At 37.2% G+C, this 22,592-nt stretch overlaps 1 protein-coding gene across 3 annotated transcripts in view; it reads right to left on the bottom strand.

Annotated features, from left to right (window-relative positions):
• Window positions 1-22,592, bottom strand: part of ALDH7B4 (aldehyde dehydrogenase 7B4) — a 34,046-nt gene that overhangs the window by 9,868 nt on the left and 1,586 nt on the right. For all 3 annotated transcript variants that reach the window (XR_013250839.1, XM_077380266.1, XM_077380265.1), the window contains exons 3-11: window positions 21,442-21,528; window positions 17,923-18,054; window positions 15,043-15,115; window positions 12,150-12,172; window positions 11,974-12,037; window positions 8,311-8,356; window positions 7,136-7,316; window positions 4,850-5,026; window positions 4,599-4,763 (exon numbers count right to left, since the gene is read on the bottom strand). Coding sequence is in view for 2 of the 3 variants with exons in the window: in XM_077380266.1 (XP_077236381.1) it covers window positions 4,599-4,763; window positions 4,850-5,026; window positions 7,136-7,316; window positions 8,311-8,356; window positions 11,974-12,037; window positions 12,150-12,172; window positions 15,043-15,115; window positions 17,923-18,054; window positions 21,442-21,528 (948 nt within the window). In the remaining variant the exon portion in view is untranslated. The remainder of the gene's footprint in view (window positions 1-4,598; window positions 4,764-4,849; window positions 5,027-7,135; window positions 7,317-8,310; window positions 8,357-11,973; window positions 12,038-12,149; window positions 12,173-15,042; window positions 15,116-17,922; window positions 18,055-21,441; window positions 21,529-22,592) is intronic.

Raw genomic sequence — 22,592 nt, 5'->3', positions numbered from 1 at the left:
GTTCTATCTCATTTTTTCCTTCATATTGTCTTTTTCAGGATCTCTCGACTGGGAGGACGATTGGCTCGGGCTGTGAGGTGGATGGCCTTTATCGTCTCGACTACACTCCGTCCCATCCGATTTTACATGGCTCGGTCGATGCATACCAGTGGCACTGCCGTCTAGGTCACCCGTCTATGGAGCGTTTGCGCAGGATTCCCTTCGTTCCTTCTTCATCTGTTAGGTCTTTTCAGTGTGAGGCCTGTGAACTTGGGAAGCATCATCGTGTGCCATTTCCCTCTAGGACTGTTAGTCAGGCTTCACACCCTTTTGCTCTTGTTCATTCTGCTGTATGGGGTCCTGCGAGGACTACCTCTTTATTTGGATTTCGCTATTTTGTGGTCTTTATTGATGACTATTCACGTATGACATGGACTTATTTAATAAAAGATCGTTCTAAAGTTTTTTCTGTGTTTCGTGATTTCTATGCTGAAGTTAGTAATCAATTCTCATGTGTTATCCAATGTCTTCGCACTGACAATGCAAATGAATATTTCTCTTACTCAAATGGTTTTCAGGAATTCCTCTCTTCGCGAGGCATTCTTCATCGGTCCTCATGTACTCATACCTCTCAGCAGAATGGAGTGGCTGAGAGGAAGCTTCGCTCCTTGTTAGATGGGGTCCGGACACTACTCTTTCAGATGCGGGTCCCTAAGACCTATTGGGCTGATGCTGTACTCACAGCATGCTACCTGACGAATAGGCTTCCCTCTTCGGTTCTTGGTGGCACCTCTTTGTTCTCGATTCTTCGTCCTACCTCTGACCCTTTCCCTCTTACATCTCGAGTTTTTGGCTGTCTCTGTTTTGTCCACGTTCTTGGGTCAGGATTAGATAAGTTGGATCCTCGAGCCGAACGGTGTATCTTTCTAGGTTACTCTCGGACCCAAAAGTGTTATCGTTGTTACAGACTTACAGCCCTCACCTACGACGATTCTTTGTCTCGGCGGATGTTACATTCTTTGAGACTCAGTCATTTTTTAGTCCGTCCATCTCGTTGGATCCCTCCCCCTCTACACTTCAGGAGGATTCCTCCCATACTCCTGTTCTTCCTCTTCTGGTTCTTCCTGATCCCATCCCTATTTCTACACCTCCGGTGTCCAGTTCCTCCCCTACAGTTGATTCTACTGTTATGCCGACGTCAGCGCCTTGTGCAGTCCCTCTACCTCCACCATTGAAGCAGTATCAGCGTCGGACCAAATCTGTTGCTCATTCAGCCCCGCCCGAGCCATCATCATCTCAGCCGAAGATCCCCACTTCTGAGGTACATTCTGACTCTCCCATTGCCTCTCGCACTCGGTCTCGCAGTACTGCTCATCCCATTTTCTCTTTTGTGTCTTATGACTTTCTCACCCCTGTATTTTGTAGTTTTGTTTCATCTTTGTCCTCTATTTCTCTACCTAAGACTCTACAGGAGGCACTTGATCATCAAGGCAGGAGGGCGGCTATGCATCTTGAGATGCAGGTCCTTCAGGCCAATCAGACATGGGATTTGGTCCCTCTGCCATATGGTGCTCGCCCCGTTGGTAGTCGCTGGGTTTATGCAGTCCAGCACCTTCCTGATGGCACAGTTGAGCGCCTTAAGGCTCGACTCGTTGCCAAAGGGTACACGCAGACATATGGGATTGATTATGGCGCGACTTTTTCACCAGTTGCGAAAATTCCTTCTGTCCGTGTCCTGCTAGCCCTTGCTGTGAATCATGGCTGGCATCTTCATCAGTTGGATGTAAAGAATGCCTTTTTTCATGGTGATTTGAAGGAAGAGGTCTATATGGAGCAACCTCCTGGATATGTTGCTCAGGGGGAGAGATCTTCTCTTGTTTGCCGTTTGAGGAAATCCATTTATGGTCTCAAACAATCTCCGAGAGCCTGGTTTGGGAAGTTCAGTGCTACACTTATTCGCTTTGGCATGAAGCAATGCGCAGTTGATCACTCCGTCTTCAGTTTTCAGTCTCAGGCTGGTTGTGTTCTGTTGATAGTATATGTCGATGATATCATTATCACTGGTAGCGATACAGGTGGCATTCAGAGGCTCAAATCCTTCCTTCAGACAGAGTTCTCTACTAAGGATTTGGGTCGTCTTTGGTATTTCCTGGGCATTGAGGTTGCCTATTCGACTAAGGGTATCTACCTCTCACAGAGGAAGTATGTTCTGGATCTTCTTGATGAGACAGGTTGTTTGGGAGTCAAGCCTGCGTCAACTCCTATGGACCAGAATATGAAATTACTCCCTGAGGAGGGAGTCCTGTTAGAAGATCTAGGGCGAAACAGACGGTTAGTTGGTAAGCTCATTTATCTTACTGTTACACGTCCAGATATTACCTTTGCAGTTAGCGATGTTAGCCAGCATATGAGCTCACCTCGCACTTCACACTGAGCTGTTGTACTTCAGATATTGAGATATCTTAAGAGTTCGCCAGGTAAAGGGTTGTTATTTCAGAGGCATGGGCACCAGAGAATTGAAGGATACACTGATACAGACTGGGCAGGATCTCCGGCTGATAGGCGGTCTACTACAGGATATTGCACCTTTATTGGAGGTAATCTTGTTTCATGGAGAAGTGAGAAACAAGATGTCGTGTCTAAATCCAGTGCCGAGGCAGAATATAGAGCTATGTCTCATACGAGTGGGGAACTCATGTGGCTATGTTCCTTACTTTCAGAGATTGGATTTCCTCCTTCTCCAGCTCAGTTATACTATGACAACAAATCCGCCATTTACATTGCCACGAATCCAGTCTTCCATGAGAGGACCAAACATATTGAAGTGGATTGTCATTTCATTAGAGATTTGATTCAGCGAGGCTACATATCTCCCGTGTTTACCAGATCTACAGATCAATTAGCAGACATGTTCACGAAGCCTTTAAGTAGAGCTAAGTTAGTTGATAATTGTAACAAGCTAGGAATGTTAGATATCTACATTCCAGCTTGAGGGGGAGTGTTAACAGGTCTTTAGGTCTTTATTGTAATGCCCAAGGGCATACTTGTCTTTGTACTTCATTCTTTATTATTTATATTACATGAGTGAGGGGGAGAACTCTAACTCAATCTTTTCTCTCACTCTTTAGTTTCTCTCTTTTCTCTACCTCTCTCAACAAAGGCCCCCCACCCCCAATTCAAAAAAGCTTTGACGAACTCTACTTTTGATCATCAAGAAGAAAGACTAGAAATAAGGAAAACAAAAATTAAAAAACCCACACTATCAAGCAAATCCAAAAAAGGACAGGGGATGAAGCTTATTGTGGAAAGAGACACATTTACATGGACGCCACATGACCACAATCATTCCCGCCTGTGGTTCAAAAAAATAAGTCCTCCCATTGGCCATGATCTAGATCTTGGTTCCTTGAAACATTAATCTTCTCCCAAAAAGTACTATGAATGGTTTCTTCTTCAAGCTCTCTCGAGTTCCCTAAAAGTTCCTTGATTTCTAGTGTTGAGACCACATCCAAGGTCTGGCTTCAAACTTCAATATTGGGTTTTAAGAGGGCAGACCACCGTTACCAACATGTCCTCGACATAAAAGGTCAAATTCTTGGCCCAGTCAACCTACTTTATAATCTAAATATTGTAGTTTTTCAACTCTTTGTTGCCGGTTCAAGTGCACAACAAGACCAGGGCTTTTGCATGTGCTTTTCCTAGGCAAGATTAATCAAAAATGAATTACCAGGGATTAGAATGCTCAAATACCAAAATTGATTAAGTAATAAACTGTACAAAATAGAGAGACTCCAACAAGAAATAATAAAAAATAAGTCAAAAATAAAAGGATGAGGGAATTACACCAAACAAAAAATCCATGAGTTACTCTTCAGTTTTTTGTTGAGCACTCTTGCATAGAGGTATTGTAAAGAACTGTTTGTAATCTTCTGAAAAACAAGCTTAAAATACTTCCCAAAACCCCACAATCAGTTCAAATTAATCTCAGCACTTCATCTATTCTAATAGAAGCCCAAAACTAACAGAAAAAATCCTACAACTCTCAAAACTCAAGGGTGCTCCCCCGTTTTGTCATGCCCAAAAAAGGACCACCAGAAACCCAATTAAAACTTATACCCCTAAAAAAAAAGAAAAAGTGAGGCCAACTAAATAACATCTCTAGTCCACCTGATGGCATAACCATGATCCCAGTTTTCATGCCTATTTCCGGCCTTTCTTTCTGCTAGTTTTTTTCGCCTTCTGCTTCCTTCCATGATGCTCTTTCTTAGAAGTGTACTCAGCACCATATTTGGATATGTCATCACTTACATCAATCCAATAAGTCTCCTTGAAGCTAAAGTCACATAAATAAACCCACATTTTATTACTATTCCACTACTATTAAACTTATCCTACAAAAAAAATCACTCTATGAGAGTCAAACTTACGATATCATTTTCCCTACACAAATCATACGATTTTTTTCCTGATCCCATAAAAAATTAAAACTAAGACCATGTCTATAAGAAAATAATATCAATGCAAGCTGTGCCAGAACCATCTGAATTACAGAAATAAGACAACAAAGAAGTAATAATCCAAAAGTAAGCAGAATCATATGTGAAGGATACGAAACATACCTGAGATTTAATGACTTCGATGCCTTTCACAAAGCTTTCCTTTGAAGCACGAGTATGAAGTGGTCCTAGCAAGGTACCTTTCTCTAATGGATCCCCCATTTTAACTTGCTTGTAAACTCCAATCAGTTGATCTAGTACATTTTGATATATACTTTCATGTAGAAGCTGTGCCCAAAGGAAAGAAAATTTAGCATTAAGAACTTAAGATTTCTATGCTACTAGCAAATTAGTAGACACGGAATTTATTTTACCAGCCTACGACACGTCGTGCAACGCTGGCCTGCTGTACCAACAGCAGCAAACATAACAGAACGGACAGCTAATGGGATGTCTGCGTCATCCATGACAATTATAGCATTATTTCCACTTAGTTCAAGCAAGCATTTTCCAAATCTTTCATTAACTGTCCTTTGAATCATTAGCCCCACCTGTAAATGGAATTTGGTGAGAGGTTGTACAAGCATTCCAATAAATAATTCCCCAGCGCAAATCAATGGATTTAAAAGCATACATACAGTTTAATAAAAGCATCACTATGAACAAAAAGGGACAAATATTGAAGGGCAGACAGCAGGAATTTTATTCCCAATCAGTGGCAACAGTGAAAAAATTAAACACAAGCAGGCTGCAGAATGTTGAACCACAGAAAATTTTAGAAGGCTTCTCCAACATAGGGTCTGTCGTTTTCAAGCATTGGAAAAGAAGGAAATAGAATATAAAGGAATGTAGTTGCTTCCGATGAAGTAATTGGGGGAGGGGTTAAAAATGTCATCATTCAGTGTGTCATAGTCAAGACAGAGAGTAGTTTTGGCATTATTTTAACAGAATTTTTCCCTTTTCTATTTTCTTGGGGCCACCTCATCCCCCTTTTGTGAATTATTTTTATCGGAATTTTTCCCTTTTCTATTTTCTTGGGGCCACCTCATCCCCCTTTGTGTTCCTATTTCATTTTTTAATGAATTCAGTTATCTCTCAATGAAAAAAAAAATGTCATAGTCAGGAAGAATCACAAGTCATTAGTGTAACTGATATGATTAGAGATTGGTAGATGGTAGGCAACAAATGAGATGGGAAAAAAGTGCCTGTTGTGAGATAGAAGCAGCCTCCCAAAGGACGCATGAAGCTCAACTTTGATGGAGGTATGTATGGAAATCTAGAGTTCCTTTTGCCATGTCAGGCCCTCTTATTTTCGAAGTCAATTCACTTAACATGATTGTGCGAGGTTCAACTTAATTGATGGATCCATGAAGACTTCCCTTCAAAATTGATGAGATTATAGACTTGGTCAGAGTTGGACATTTTCCTTGTCATACTTATAGAGTATAATTCATTAACTAAAAGAGTGTTGAGGTTATGTTTGTGCATTGGAGAGTCCATTTCCTTTTGTCATGCCTGTGTTCCTTTTGCCTCTTATTAGCTAAACCTGTTACTTAGAAAAAAAGATTAAACACAGATGCATAATGATATAATAAAGTGCATGTCCTCGTAGATGCATTTAATGGTAAAATCCATACTTATGTTTGTGCATTGGAGGATGGCAAGTCGTGCCCCTCAAAAAACAAAGTCGTCAATTTCAATATTCAACGTCAATTACAAAATTCTTTCAAAATGACATAAATACCTCTCTGATTTATAGTGTAGCTAGTAGTCCCACCAATATGACTTAAAAGCACTTAAATTATAACTTAAGTGAATGAAATAACGAAAATAAACTAGACTTCAAATGTGGACCCAGTTACTAATGTCGACCAAGCTGCCAGACACTTTCTTGACATCAGGGAAACTATCTCCAACATCGATGCATGAACTGATTGGCTTCCTCTGCAAATGCATTAGTCACTCCAAGTTTTGGTGGCATTAGTCACTCCAAGTTGACGGGTGTTCCATCGATGGGGTTTTCAGGGATATTAATGGCACAATCTCAATGTCTTCATCAGTTCTAATTGATCATGTTAATTCTAATGACACAGAAAACCGGGCTGTCCACATGGGCATTTGCAGCTTCCATAGGTTGAATGGCTGTGATTGTGGAGGGATGACTCCAAGATCATCTCATGAGCTAAGGGGTTAGTAACTTAGTATAGGCCCTCGGAGGTTGGCAAAGTTCATTGATGAAAAGGGTGTGAGAACTCAGATTTCTCTTCCCATTATGCTCCTACAAGTGCCGATGAGTTGCCACATATGTTGGCTAGATCTGGCTCTCATGTGTCCCCTTGGTTTCTGTAGTCGTTACTGCCGTTCATAGTGCTTCCATTCACTTTTTTCCCCATGAAAGTAATGATCTCATTTCAGTGCCTAGTTAGTAAACAAATGTAAAGCAAGTGGCCTATCTTGATACACCAAAGTCATTGTTAAATATGGTTGCATGATGCCAGCATGCTGCTAATTAAGCATATCGTTTCAATCATCTCTAAAACCTTCAGGGCTGTTTTGATATTAATATCAAACAGAGGGATGCTTACTAATTGTTAAAAGTAACAAATAAGATACTTTCTTAGAAATGTGAACACAAAGACGTAAGTATATGGTGCTAATACCTTGGAACTTCCAGTGAATGAGACAAGAGGTATGCGTGTATCTCGAGATATTGCTTGACCGATTTCAGCACCCCCACAAAAAGAAGTGAAAATTGCACCAGGCAAGTTGTTCTTTTCTAGAACCCCAGCCACCAGCTCTGTCATTGCAATAGTGATCAAGGGAGTCGTCGGAGCACCTTTCCTATGATACGTAACATAGATACAAGATTAACACATAATAAGCAGGAATACAATAACATGAAGCTCTATTCATGATAATTGAGAGGAGCATCTAAATCTGACAAGCCTGTCCAACCAAAAGAAGTAAATGTTTTACAGGTTCAAAAAAATATAACAAAAAGGTGATTATCATAACAATCAATTATCATCATAAACTGAAATGCAAGCTGTTATTAATCAATTGAGGAAGTCACCATGAGTAAGGATGTCATTTTTGTCGAATTAACAATGACCAAAGATAATAAATCCTCTAACAAACTCATTTACAAGTGATCAGCGTGGAGCATCCAACTCTAGGGCTCAATGAGTAAAGATATCCAAACATAGAAGCAATGTTAAAAACTCGGACTCGGATGAGAACTGGAGCAAGGAAAAAGGAGTTGGGCAATTCATTGATTGATAGTCAACCTTTCATTAACTCAAGCAAGTCAAAGGAGTTTTTGATTGACTTTGTATATATATGCTTTGGAAGCTTGAACTAGATCTGGAGAAAAACTAAGAACCAATAAGGATGAATAGGATTACTAGAAAAGGAATATAAGAAGTAAGTGGAAAAGAGTTCTATGATCGTTCAACCTCTTAAAATTACCAAAAAATGACCTTAGTATTGTTGGGAAAATTATCGAAACTCAGAATTCCACAAACAGTTACAAGTATGAAATGCACAACCAGATGGATCAGGTTACATGGAATCAATTTATTTTCGTTATCATGCACACAAAAAAATCATGTTCAGTTACATCCATCCTAGCTTACAATGGGGATGCACCCATAAGCTCAAATGGAGGGTTGTAATGCCTCAACATTGAGATTACATGTTCAATCCAAGCTTACTAGCAAAATGAAAAGGAAAAAAGTAATAGCAAGGTTTACTATGTAATTTTGTATTGCTGGTTTCCATATTGATTCCTTAATCTGAAAAAAACTAAAGAACAAATATATGATCGTATGCTCACCAGACAACACAACTGCCGCAGACTAACGCAATGCAGGCATTCCATCCTAAAGTACCACAATGTGCACGAGTTACGGCATTGAAAGGAAAAAGAAATTAAATTGGAATCACAGTAGCAATAATTTGACATAAAGAATGGTATCTAAGAAACTAAGTCAAGATTAGGCATATTCACAAGGAAACCAAAGTGGAAAGTTTGGGGGAAACGACTAAGTTACATTTTCTACTAAAACCATGAAAAAAGTCTTCAACCAAACTTGCATTATGTGATTACCAACAAACATAATACAAGGTTAAAGGGCACCAGCAACATGATGCCAACAAACGCATTGACTAAACAGATTTGCCTCTCATCTACATCTAAACCTGCAATTAGTAATTTTGTGCACTAATATCAAATAAACAATTGAATAACTCGGTACATCGCAGCCATTCAAAAAATAATAATAATAATAACTCGCTACATCGCAAAAATTATGTCTCTTAGTTTTATTGTGTGTCCACCCTTTCTGCATTTACATTATCGGTAACAACTAACAAGTGAAAGTAATATGAGTGCAAGAATTGTCGTGGATGGAACCTCAAAATGGAATCAAGACAGCAAAGTGAGAAGCCCAAAAAAGGGCCATGGTGGCAAGTATAGTTCTCAAGAATTTTACTTAGCAAGATGATTTGAATATTAAAAATTTTTGTTAGTACAGTATTGAACAACTATTGCAAAAAATAATTAAATTAAAATGAATTGAAAAACTTATACAAAATTCAAAAATGAGTGTATATATATACACATATATACAAGATAAACTATATGACAAATACAATGATATTACAGATGGCACTTCTAGTGAGTTTCCAATTACAATAGGACTGCACCAAGGATCAGCTCTAAGCCCTTATCTTTTTACGCTAGTTATGGATGAACTTACGGAGGGTATCCGGGATGAGGTGCCGTGGTGTATGTTATTTGCAGATGACATAATATTAATTGATAAAAATAACCTTTGGTCTTTCTATGATTGAGGGTGATTCGGCAAATACCATTGCATGGGCCACTGGCAGCTGTTGTGGCCCATGGAGATTTAACCAGATACTGGATGCTATTCGTGATTTTATACGTATTATTCACCCCCAAATCAAACACAGAAGGCACTCGGCGAATGGTATCGCGGATCAGCTTGCTAAGTGGAAGGCGTCGAGTTACAAACAACTCGTGTGATTCTTCCCAATGGAGGGAATTAAATTCTGAATGTAATCTTAGTTCGGGGACAACTTGTCCCCTCTGTACTTCTTTCTTTATGGAATAAAATTTGTTATCTTTCAAAAAAAAAAAAAAGTATTAATTGACGAAACCAAAGCATGAGTAAATGCTAAGATTATGGAGAACTACTTTGGAATCCAAAGGTTTTAGACTGAGTAGGACTAAGACAGAGTATATGGAATGCAACTTTAGTAATGTAAGGAGGCGGGGCGTGGATGTAGTAAATATGACTGGACAGGAGGTACCAAAGAGGGATTTCTTTCGCTATCTTAGTTCAATTCTACATAAGGAAAGGAGAGATTGAAGAGGACGTTAACTAGAATAAGAGCAGGTTGGTTGAAGTGGAATCTTGCCTCAAGAGTTCTGTGAGACCGTAAAATCCCTACCAAATTGAAGGGAAAGTTTTATAAAACAGCTGTGAAGCCAGCCATGTTGTACGGCTCAGAATGTTGGGCCACCAAGAAGCAGCATGTGCATAAGATGAGTGTAGCGGAGATGCGAATGCTTAGATGGATCTGCGGCCACACAAGGTTAGATAGAATTAAAAATGAAGACATTCGTAAAAAGGTGGGGTGGCACCAATTGAGGAGAAGATGAGAAAGCACCGCTTACGATGGTTTGGATATATCCAACGTAGGCCTTTGGATGCTCCAGTGAGAAAAGGCGACTCGTGCCAAGTTGATGGAGTAAAAAGAGGTAGAAGCAGACCGAAAACAACTTGGGTAGAAACAGTGAGGAAAGACTACATGGCTAGGAACATAACAGAGAACATGACCTTGGATAGGAGAGAATGGAAGAAAATGATCCATGTAGATGAACCCAACTAGTGTCAGGATTAGACTTAGTCATTTTGAGCCGGGTAGATTAGTTCACCTTCATCATGAAAATTTTCTAAAGGATTCATTAGCCGACCCCAACTGGTTTGGGACAAAGGCTTAGTTGAGTTGAGTTGAGTATCACTATCAACTCAACTAGATATTGATAAAAGACCTTAAAAGGGTCCGGTCAATAATCAACTCTAGCCCGACTAGCCTAGTGAGTAGCCATTGTAAGAACATGGCGAAGTTTCTATTTACGAAATTAAGGGGGTATTGGTCAGTATCAACTCTCCATCCCATGGGGCATTTTCAGAGGTAAGACAAATCCTTGATGAGGTTTTGATAGCTAATGAGTGCTTAGGCTCAAGAAAGTGGGAAGAAAACCAGACATCCTATGCAAGGTGGGCATTGACCAGATCATGTCGATTGGAACTTCTTAAATTACATGCAAACTAGGATGGATTAGGGTGTGCACATTAACAGTACATTTCTCAATCCTAATGAACTGATCTTCTACTGATTTCTTAAGCAGCTAGAAGGACACCAGTCAAGCAGATGGATTACGCCTCTTCCTTTTGACCATTATATGAGAAGTATTCAATTGGTTGTTTGTAAGAACAGAGAATTTGGGCTTTATTGAGGATTCAATGTGAAGTTCATTCTGTTGATTCAGTGAGTTCTACAGTTAGTGAGGTTTATGATCTAGATACATACCTGGTCCCCAACGCATCTATCAGATTAATCCCTCCAATCGACTTGCCTAGGAAAATAGTTTTTCGAAAGAATCAGTTTGTCCTGTGATGATGCTCTTTCTAACAAATAGCCTTGAATAGAGAAATAGACGTCGGCTTGCAATATCACAACTTGGGTTCACAGATGATCCTATTATCTCTGCAGTGGATACCATTGAGCAAACGGAAAACCTAAGATAAGTGTAGAGATTCTTTGTAGTTGTACCTGATTAAAAAAGGAGCACCCATTAAGGTTGAGCTTTCACCGTGTTCTCCACATTGTGTCCAGTTTCAATGATTTCTTTCCATCACCTACAAAATCTTTTCGTTCCAAAGAACTCCTTGCACACTAAAACCCAGAAAATTATACTCTCTACTCTGTGCAAAGTTTCCTCCCGTGATATGAGTTACCACTCCTTGATCACTTATACAACCCCAAACATCTGACTGCATTTTCCAACTGAAATGGAATAAGACTACCGAAATTTCATGGTCATCCAAAAAAGACCTAAAAAGCAACTGCACTGACCTATCATTTGTGTATTGCATTTCATTAAGTTACGTATCCACTGACAAATTAAAGGGACTGTTAAGTAAAGAGATAGTTCTAATATCATTTGTGTATTGCATTTCAGTAAGTTACAAATCCACTAACACATTAAAGAGACTGCAAAGTACAGAGATAATTCTAACATCAACTTCTTAGGTTCCCTGAGTTCTCTCATGCTGACAATCTTATATTTATATTTACTAGGATCAGATCACCCACTCTCACAAAAGTTAACATTCATATGATAAACCTTCATAGATTCTTCAGTAAAATTGAAATTATATCAGAAAGAGTTAACAAAACTTACCAAGAACAGCACATGGGAAGTTGAAGGCTGTAATGACACCTACTATTCCAAGAGGATTCCACACCTGAAGTATACCAAGCACGTGCACAATATTATCATTACTTACAGATTCATATTTGTCCATATGATTGCAGTACGATTACTTATCCCAGTTCAAAGACTAATGTATAGCATACCTCCATCATCATATGATTTGGACCTGTTGACAGGATAAAACAATAAAAATCCTTACAAGAAAAAAAAAGTGGTGAAAATCTTCCAAAGGGGTTATAACATAAAAAAGGAGATATTCAATTGACAAGCAATCAGTGACCAATTAATGCAGAAAGATATTTGTAGGATGGAAAATAAGTAAAAGATAAAGTGAAATCAACAAAGTGATACATATTATCAACCATAGAACATAAGCACTCAAGTTTACATAAACATAACAATAGATCCAATATAGTCTCTTGAAAAGCTCCACAAAACTAACATATATCTTCTCAAAGCCACCCTAAATCTTACATTTAATCGAATCCATCCACCCTAGCCGAACCTAAGCTTTTAATTAGAGCCCAACAAGCCTTTCCTAATGATATAGGTTGACTTTGAACAGAAAATAGAAAGTTCTACAGTTTACAAGTTATTATTCACATTTTTCTACTTGAGCGATTTTTAAATAGAACAAAATGCGTCCATAAAATCCTGCAACAACTAGAGTTTTCAAGTTATTATTCACATTTTCAATGAATTTCTTGAGCCTGTATAACACAATAAGTTATTATTCCTATGCCTCTACCAGATTAGGATTTCTCTTAATAAAATTCATTCATAATTTTGGGAATATATCAAAATAAGTAATTGCTTAAGCACGCACCAATGCTAAGGACGATTGATATAAAACTTTTGCTACATCACAATTATTATTCACATTTTCAATTGAATTTCTTGAGCCTGTATAACAAAATAAGTTATTATTCCTATGCCTCTACCAGACTAGGATTTCTCTTAATAAAATTCATTCATAAATTTGGAAACATATCAAAATAAGTTATTGCTTAAGCACGCTCCAATGCTAAGGACAATTGATATAAAACTTTTGCTACGCCTCAATTATGTCTAAATATTTTTCTAGATCTACATGAGGATTGTTTCATGGCTCCATCAGGCCAGGTTTTTCTACCATTCAAAAAAATAAGGCTAGGTTTATCTTAAAAAAGTAGTTGTATTTACAGTTTTAGACCTATATGAAAATAAGTTTAAGCTGGTGCCTATGGTTATAACAAGCAATCCTCCAATATTTTTCACCCAAATTACTTGATGATACACATTTTGTAATTGAAACATAAAAACTATCATATAAAAAATAGGCATGCATCACAGAAGCACAAACATAGAAAGTAACCAAGAAGGGTAATGACGCATGCTATTTGAATCAAATAAAAAATGCAATTTCCAGAGATTTTAAGTGCTCAAGATCTCAGGCCAGCCATATCAGCATCCAGAATCATCTAATTCGAGGAAAACACATGGCTCATCTGCATTATCGCCAGCATTTCTTGCCAGATATATGAAGTTTTAGAATCTAGGATGCATAGGAAAAAGGGTAGAGAAATCCCTAGATGCAATACAAAGATGTACAAACCCATCAGAATGTGCACTACAATGTCGTCAGTTCGATATACAATGGAAAACACATGTTTTAAGCGTTAAAAGTATAAAAGATTAAATAATGTCATCTCCAACAGCTTAAGCTTTTGGAGTAACTGGTTGTTTCAGATGGTACCAAAGCAAAGGTCCTGAGTTCAAAACTCCTTGATATTAAAAATTCACATGCAATGTCCAACCCAAAAGAGGAGCCACATGTGCCACGTGTAGGCCAACCCTAAAAAGAGGAGCCGCACGTGAGGGGGAGTGTTAAAGTATTCTCAACTCAACTCAACAAAGCCTTTGTCCCAAACTAGTTGGGGTCTGCTAAATGAATCTTGTAGAAAAATTTCATGAAGAAGGAATCTACCCTGCTCTAATCCTGGCTCTAGTTGGGTTCTTCTACGTGGATCATTTTCTTCCACTCTATCCTATCCAAGGTCATGTTCTCTGCTATGTTCCTAGCTATCAAGTATTTCCTCGCTGTTTCTACCCAAGTTGTTTTCGGTCTGCCCCTACCTCTTTTTTCTCCATCAATTTGGCACGAGTCACCTCTTCTCACCGGAGCATTCAAAGGCCTACATTGGATATGTCCAAACCATCTTAAGTGGTGCTCTCTCATCTTCTCCTCAATTGGTGCCACCCCCACCTTTTTACAAATGTCTTAATTTTTAATTCTATCTAACCTTGTGTGGCCGCACATCCATCTAAGCATTCGCATCTCCGCTACACTCATCTTAAGCACATGCTGCTTCTTGGTAGCTCAACATTCTGAGCCGTACAGCATGGCTGGCCTCACAGTTGTCTTATAAAACTTTCCCTTCAACTTGGTAGGGATTTTACGGTCACACAGAACTCCTGAGGCAAGCTTCCACTTCAACCAACCTGCTCTTATTCTATGATTAACATCATCTTCAATCCCTACTTCCTTATGTAGATTAAAGTATAAAAGATTAAATAACGCCATTTCCAACTACTTAAGCTTTTGGAGTAATTGGTTGTTTCAGATTAAGAATAACCCAATTTGAGGAAACCCCATGACTCAGCTATGCATTATCTTCGGCATTATTTTCCTAATAAAAAGAAGTTAATAAAAGAGAGGATGAGAAAGGGATAATAATAAAAATCTTTGATTACACAAACACTTTTACGGATAGGGAGGATGCTTGATTCAAATCCGACCACTAATAGAAAATCATTGACAAGGAATTGACAGACACAATATAGCAAGCGATTGAATATGTGGTCTCCTTTACTAAATGTAATTGTTCAACTATTGGGCAAATGATATTTGAGTCCCCAACAAAACCGCAGAACTATTGCAACAAATTCCACAATATACAAACCTTCTTCATTTTTGTTAACAAGGAACAAAAACCTTGCTTTCTAAATAAGTAAAAAACTAAAGAGAGATTACAGAGTAAATAAATTTGAGCTCACGTTCAGAAGGTATGATTGATCCATTCAGGCTTCGACTTAACCCAACAGCATAATCACACATGTCAATGATTTCCTGCAAACAACAATGCTTTTAGCGTTAGAAGGAATAAACAAGATAAATGGTGTTAGAGTTCAGCATGTCAGTTTTAATTGATTTGTTAAAGTATAAAACATAAATGCCTTTCTCCAACAGCTTAAGCTTTTGGAGAAGTTGGTGAGTTAACATGGTATCAGAGCCAAAGGTCTCGAGTTCAAACCTCCCGGATAGCAAAAATCCACATGCGATGGTCGGCCCAAAGTGGGACCACATGTTTGCCAAGTGGGCCACACGTGAGGGGGAGTGTTAAAGTATAAAAGATAAATAACGCCTTTCTTCAACAGCTTAAGCTTTTGGAGAAGTTGGTAAGTTAACATGATTGAACCATGAAAAGATCTTATATTATTATTTACAACTCCGGTTAACATGCAATTGTTAAATTTGAATAAGTGGAATATTTCAATAGTTCAAGGCAATGTATGACTCCTATTTTACCATCAGAATGGTAGGTCTTCCTTTTTTTCTTTTTTTGATGTGCTAAGGCGGAAGAGGGAGCTTGTCAGTGTTAGGTAAAAAAAATTGACAGCTATATTCTTCCATATCTTAGTACTCTTCTATCCTACTATGTGATTTAGTGAAATGAAAGAGGAAAATCCTCTAGCCACAACCTACATTGCTTATTGTGCGAGCAAATTTTCTTTGTTGCTCTTGTATTGACCAACTCAGTCGTGGGAATTTCCCTTTTCATTATTTTCATCAATATGTTTCATTACCATTAAAAAAAATTGTGAGTTGTAGTGAAAAGAAATGCGTGAAGACTCAATGGTAGATATTTTCTGTTACATCTTCTGCAGCATGGAATATTTATGTTCTCAATGGCTAGTTAGGCTTCCCATAGAAGTGAGTTTTAGGGTTATTCGGTTGGGTAAATTTTAGGGAATTGGCATGATATTTTGAATGGGAAAGGGCCTAAGAGAAAAGTTGTGGCTAAATGGTGCCCTCTGCCATAATTCCATCAAATTTACTGCTGATGGTTGCTTTCTTGGCAACTCCAGCCCACAGGGATAGGTGACGTGTTTCAGGATAGTGAAGGCATGTTTTATTCTCTTTCTCGAGGCCTATTGGTCATGCTGATTCATCTACGACCAAGGTGAGATTCCTTCAAGGCCTATTGGTCACACCAATTCATCTATGACCGAGGTGAGATCCCTTCATTGTGGGTTACACATTCATTAGCAATTTGAAGGAAAGTTTCAAAATTGAAGGTCAGTCGACAAATGTTATATCTTGGGCTCTTGGTAATAGTATGAGATCGTGGAGAGTTGCATGATTTATATATGAGATTGGTGACGTGATTCGAGTCATACCCTAGCAATACTAATGAGGTAGCTGATGGATTGGCTAAGGCAGGTGTAATGAGACCTAGTTTGCCTGTTGGGCCTATAATGCCGTACGACAAGGTTTTAAGTTTCGGTTTTGATATGGATTTCAGTAGCGACAGAAATTGGAACATGTCGATTTCATATGGAAATTTTGGTAGAAATCATGTACATAATGGAAATGTATGTAAACATATGCACATGATGAACATTTAAGATGGAACTTTAGGAAGCACTAGAATAAGCACAAATACACAATAAAAAATCATCACGTACCAAAAAAAAAAAAAAAAAAAAAACATTCTTAATGGTTTAACAACATCAAACACCCAGTAACATGGGTTGTCGCACATGTCTGATAATTTAGTACATATCATATTTCACATGTAATTCATATAAATATTTATACATAATGTAGATATCACATTCCACATTAAATCATATAAATATAATTATGTAACGCATACTAGTATAGTATACCACTAACACACTTATGGTTTCGGTTTCGGTTTCAGTGTACGCCTTGGTGGGGATGGAAGCATATACATTTCGGTCGTTTTGTGTGGATTTCGGTGGAAATGTAAAACTATGTTTGTTTTTTTTTTTTAATGGCTTTGGGTCAACTCGAAGTTGCACACCTACATTTTACACTACAAGAATTTAAAACTATGATTGACAATGCCATTTGTAATTTTCTTTTCCTTAATAGAATTGTGTTATCTTCATCAAAAAAATAATATAAAGTAAATAGCAAAGGTTATTTTGCCTCTAAAGTGGGTAACCACACTAAACCCCACAAAATAAAGAAAATAATAAAATAGAAAATATAACCATTTCAAAAGGTCATTTTAAGCATCCAAGAATATAACTTCAGATATTTGTAACATCCATATCTTGGGAGAAAATAGATATGCATGTCATAAAGATTGATATGCTAATGGGAAAAATAAAACTTTCTTTGAACAAAACGTTAATAAAGATATTATAAGGGCCATGTTGTTCCATCCGATTCTCTAGTATATTAGATTTAAAAGATGGGTAGCATGGCAGAAGGTTAGCATCTGGCAGGTACCAACCACAAGTCCACCAAAAATTACCTACTTCAGTCATATTTTTTTATAAACAAAAAAATTTACCAAAGAGGGAACAAAGTATTACTACTACAACCCTCATCTTGATGGTGCATATGCAACCAATGTTTTTCATCCCAAAAAAAAAAAAATACTGGCTGCAATTTGCCATTTACTCAATATATGAACCAAAAGATATAGTGGATATATAAAATGTGTAGCCTAAATCAAACTTCTCACAATGGATCAAACATAAAAAAATATTAACTTGCACAGGAAATACAGGAAATTCATGAAACCTGGTCCTTTTAAACCAGAAAATTCTAACTTAATTTTTTTTAAAGAAACAAAGGTTAAAGATTTTCAAAGCCCATTGAAAAGTAATACATCATACTTGAACCTCCCCTATTCCTTCCGGAAGTATTTTTCCCATCTCAAGCGATACAAGCCTACCCAGATGCTGCAATTTGGCTCTCAGCGCGTCACCTATCTGTCTAACAATCTCACCCCTTTTTGGTGCAGGAATCTGAAGAACAAACCAATTAAATATATCAGAAATTTGTGCATTTATAGCAATGAACCTCCTTAAATGGTATAATAAAAATACAAGGGCATCTGAAATCAGTAATCATCTGACTTCCAAGAACTACTTGTTGCGATAAATATTGGCATTTAACATCATTTTATCTCGGCCGATACCTTGGCTTATCTCGGTATAGGCCCATGCCTGATACGGTAGAGATAGTTTTGATAAAAAGTTCATCAACAGATAAATGTAGTAAACCCGATATATAAACCAATGTATAAGTTGTTTATCGGTCATATCTTAATCAGCTTACCAATCTTGAACCCTACACACCTCTTGGCATTGCGGACTTGTTCCCTCTAACCACTAGAGCATGTTTGTGATTGGTTTATCAGTCATATTAGCTAATAAAATCTAACTTTAGGAGTCCTCGCTGGTGATTACTGCCAACAACTGGAACCGGTAGATTTTAACTATTTGTCATATTATTTTTCTGATTTATTCGAGAAATTCTCAACTTTTTCTGATCATATTTCCTCCCAAATAATGTATCAAAGTACATAATGAAAATGCAATTTCATGGCCAATTTACACCCAGAATATCGGATTTATTGGATAGGAGCTGATATGAGTAACAAATAGAGCATTTAAAACCTTGTCATGTGTAGATATTTTAAATTGAGTCAACAATACAAAGTAGTAATGCTATCATGCCCTTATCATACACTGATAAACAAGAAACAAGGAAAGCTGACCACAGAAGAAAAGGTGGAAGGAAATCAATGGACAATATCTATTGAGCTAGATTGCAGATTCCACAAGTATAGCAATGAAACAGTTAAAATTCACTATACAATTCAAAAATTATCAATCAGATAATGGACCTAAATCCCAATAAAAAAATACATGTCAAAATTTATGATTTTCAAATGAACACCATGGGCATAAGCAATATATGAGTAGTAGTAGATTTTTATGGACATCTTATATTATTTTTCTTCTAAATAAGCATTAGTCCAATTGAGTGTAACCTTCTCAAATCCCTCACTTTTGTGGTTGAATGAAGTTAAATAATAATATTCAAATGTGGCCTCATTTACCATTCAAAAAAAAAAAATGGTGTGGCCTCATTTTTATAAGAAACACAATTTCCCTGATAAAATAAAAGAACAAGCATTTTCAAATGTGACCTCATTTTTTACAAGAAACATAATTACATTAATAAAATAAAAGAATGCACAAAATTTTATATCATGGGATGCAAATGGATGATCCTAGAATCCCCTACTTGGAAAGGAAATTTGCAATGACATTAACCACTCTCAAAGCATTGGGAAAGGACATCCTACGCCCAATATCTAGAGTTGCCACCAAATCCAAAACTCCATCAATAATAAAAGTACACACCTAACCTTGTCAAATTTCTCATTTACTGTGGCTGAACCGATTCTTGACTATGACTACTGTATGCAATTAGAATTCATTAAAAACTGTATTTTTCATGCAGTTTATTATATGCAGTTAAAATTTACTGCATATTCTTCGTCCTATGCCCAATAGTGTCAAACATCAAATTTATCCTCCCCATAACGCAGCATATCCTTCTATTGAGAATTAAAGAATAGAGAATGGAAACTCTTGTCATCACATCTGCCCTATCAAGGGGCTCATTGGTTAATTCTGGAGCTAGGGGCCCTATCGCAAGACTTATTAGTGATTATATTCTTCAGATGGGGCCTATCACCCATGTCACTTATGGGTGGCAAATTTTTGTAATTTATTCAGATTATGCTTATATTTATACGGGTTTTCATGGGGTAATGTCCCTTTCTCCATTTCTCTTTCTTCTTCTCCTCTTCTAATTCAGTTTTCTCCTATAACATAAAACCTAACTTCAACTTGGTATCAGAGCTTGGGATCAACACAAGCTTGTGCATTTTTTTTCTACTCTCATCATCCTCGGCTTGGATAAAAACTTGAGGGAAAAACATCCCACAAATATAGATCTGTCCATACAGCCACCTGCACGGTCAGATCTACATGTATGGACAAGATCTAGACACATCAACAATTTGATAGGTTTTTATAAGGTTGGTATGCTGTGATGTGTTCGTATATTTCTTAAGATTGTGATTTTTAGAAAGGAGTAAAATACAACAGATCTTAACAAGTTTGTTTAATGTTCACATTGAAAAGAGTCAGTGGTGCGATGGGTTTTCTTTTGGCTTTTCAATTCCTGATTTATTGTGCTTTTCTTTTGGCCTTTCTATTCCTGAATTATTGAACTATAGTTTTTTCGTAATGTTGGAATATTTTTTAGGATACAAAAAATCACAGAAGTGTCTTATAATAGTGTGAATGCTAAGGAATCTCTTATTATATCTGGTGTGGTGAGTAATGTATTGCATGTGAGTAGTCAAGGAGACAGCTATCTGGGACTACAGATTACAACATTCAAGTTCGATGGAAGCAATTATTTGGAATGGGCACAATCTGCCAAGATATTTGTTGGTGGACAAGGAAAACTAAGATATATAAATGGTCATATTATTGAGATGGAATCAATTGGATCCTAGATGTGACAAGTGGGAGATAGAAAATTTGACGTTGTTACACTCGATGCAATCGGAAATCAGTTAAGGGTTTTTGGTTCCTAACAACGACAAAAGGGATTTGGGACTCTGTTAGTTTGTTGAGCAAACGTACTCCCAGCTTGGAAAGTTTGAGAAGTCGTACGAGTTAAAATAGGAAATCTCAGATGCCTCGTGCTACATACAATGCTTCCTATGTGTGGGCAGCTTCCCATGGGAAAACTTTGTACAGAAGCTCAAGAGGAATTGTGATGCAAACTTTGACTCCCTTGCTGTTTTAGCTGAAAATGTGTAGGTCAGTTGCTCTGCTATGTGTGGGCCCCAAGTGGCAGTTATACCAGGAGATGGAATTTATTGAAGGTAAGATAGAAAAAAAGCCACTTTATCAACATTTTGGGTGGGATACAAGTAGATACTAGATAGGTCAGCTGCAATGGACCCTAAGCTGCTTTATCAAATTCTGGAGTCGGTTCTGTTAGAACTAATTGAATGTTTTGTTACCTATACTGCGATTTTTTTAGTACGAGCAAGAGAGCTATTGATGTGAATTTTTTTGTAAAAACAAAAAAACAAACAAACACACACAGATATATATATATATATATATATATATATATATATATATATATATATAAAGTTATGAGTCCAAAAATGGGAACCCTGTAAGATTTTTCACAGCAAACATGTTTCCAGAAATTTGTTGAGTACAATCAAAGTGCTAGTTATTAAAAAATATTAACAAAAACATCTCGAGAAAAATAATTTCTAACTTGTGCATTATAAAAAATGATCTCACTTGCATCCATATCTTCGCTGCTTCACTACAAGCTTGCATGCCATCCTCATAATCTTGCATGGACGCTTCCACAACCTCAGCAATGGTCTGAAGCAACAAGGAGGATAGAAGATTAATTTCAAGGGAATTTTACCAAACGATATGCATACATCAGAAGACTACTATGGAGATCAAATATAGACTACTACATAAGCTAAATAATATAGTCTGGGTTGAAATATCAGTCCTTCTATGGTGGAGACTTAAATTCAGTAGAAATTTTTAATAAAACTACAATTCAAGAGAGCACTCCGTGATTCAAAAAACAGTTTGAAAAAACAATAGCACCTATGAAAAATGAATAGGATTCTAGAGAAGCTAGATTTAATATGAATCTCATGAATTAAATATACCAAAGGTGGAAAGATTTTTTTTAATGATAAGGAGGAAGAAACTATAATGTTCATATTATTTTGAACCTTCAAAGTCAGAGGAAACAGTCAGAAAGTTGTACGGATCTGGACACACTAGATTCAATATGAATCTCGTGAACTAAATATACCAAAGGTGGAAATATTATAATCTTCAAATTATCTTGAACTTTCAACCTCTGATGAAACAGTAAGAAAGTTGATTCTTTTAATGATAAGGAAAAACTTAATGTTCATATTATTTTGAACCTTCAAAGTAAGAGGAAACAGCAAGAAAGTTGAAAAGATTTGGACATACTAGATTCAATATGAATCTGATGAACTACATATACCAAAGGAGGAAACACTATAATCTTCATGTTATCCTGAACCTTCAACCTCAGAGGAAAAAGTAAGAAAATTGTAAAGATCTCATTTGATTAATGATAATAAAATGTTAAAAAAATACAGAAGAAAAATAATAAAGGAATAGTGGTAAGTCTGGGTATTTTGTACCAAAATATTGTCCTGAAAAACATATAAGCAAATAGAGGCAAGTCTAGCGGTCCTATAGAAACCCCATGAAGGACATTGTTGACAGTTATACACACTTGATGATTCAGTTTTCCCTGCTTCATTTAATCCAGTTATCCAAAGGAAGGGCGTTGTTGACTGGTATTCACATCATCTAGTGTGACTTCTTGGCTCTTCGTCATAGTCATGACCCTTGGGGGCCGTTTGGATATACAGATTTTAGAATCA

This window comes from Tasmannia lanceolata, unplaced genomic scaffold (genome assembly GCF_043159265.1).
Source record: "Tasmannia lanceolata isolate RefF3 unplaced genomic scaffold, GAP_Taslan_0.1 ptg000005l, whole genome shotgun sequence".
Classification (NCBI taxonomy): Eukaryota; Viridiplantae; Streptophyta; class Magnoliopsida; order Canellales; family Winteraceae; genus Tasmannia; species Tasmannia lanceolata.
Note: the sequence above shows the minus strand (reverse complement) of the source record. Positions and strands in the feature narration are given on the sequence as shown.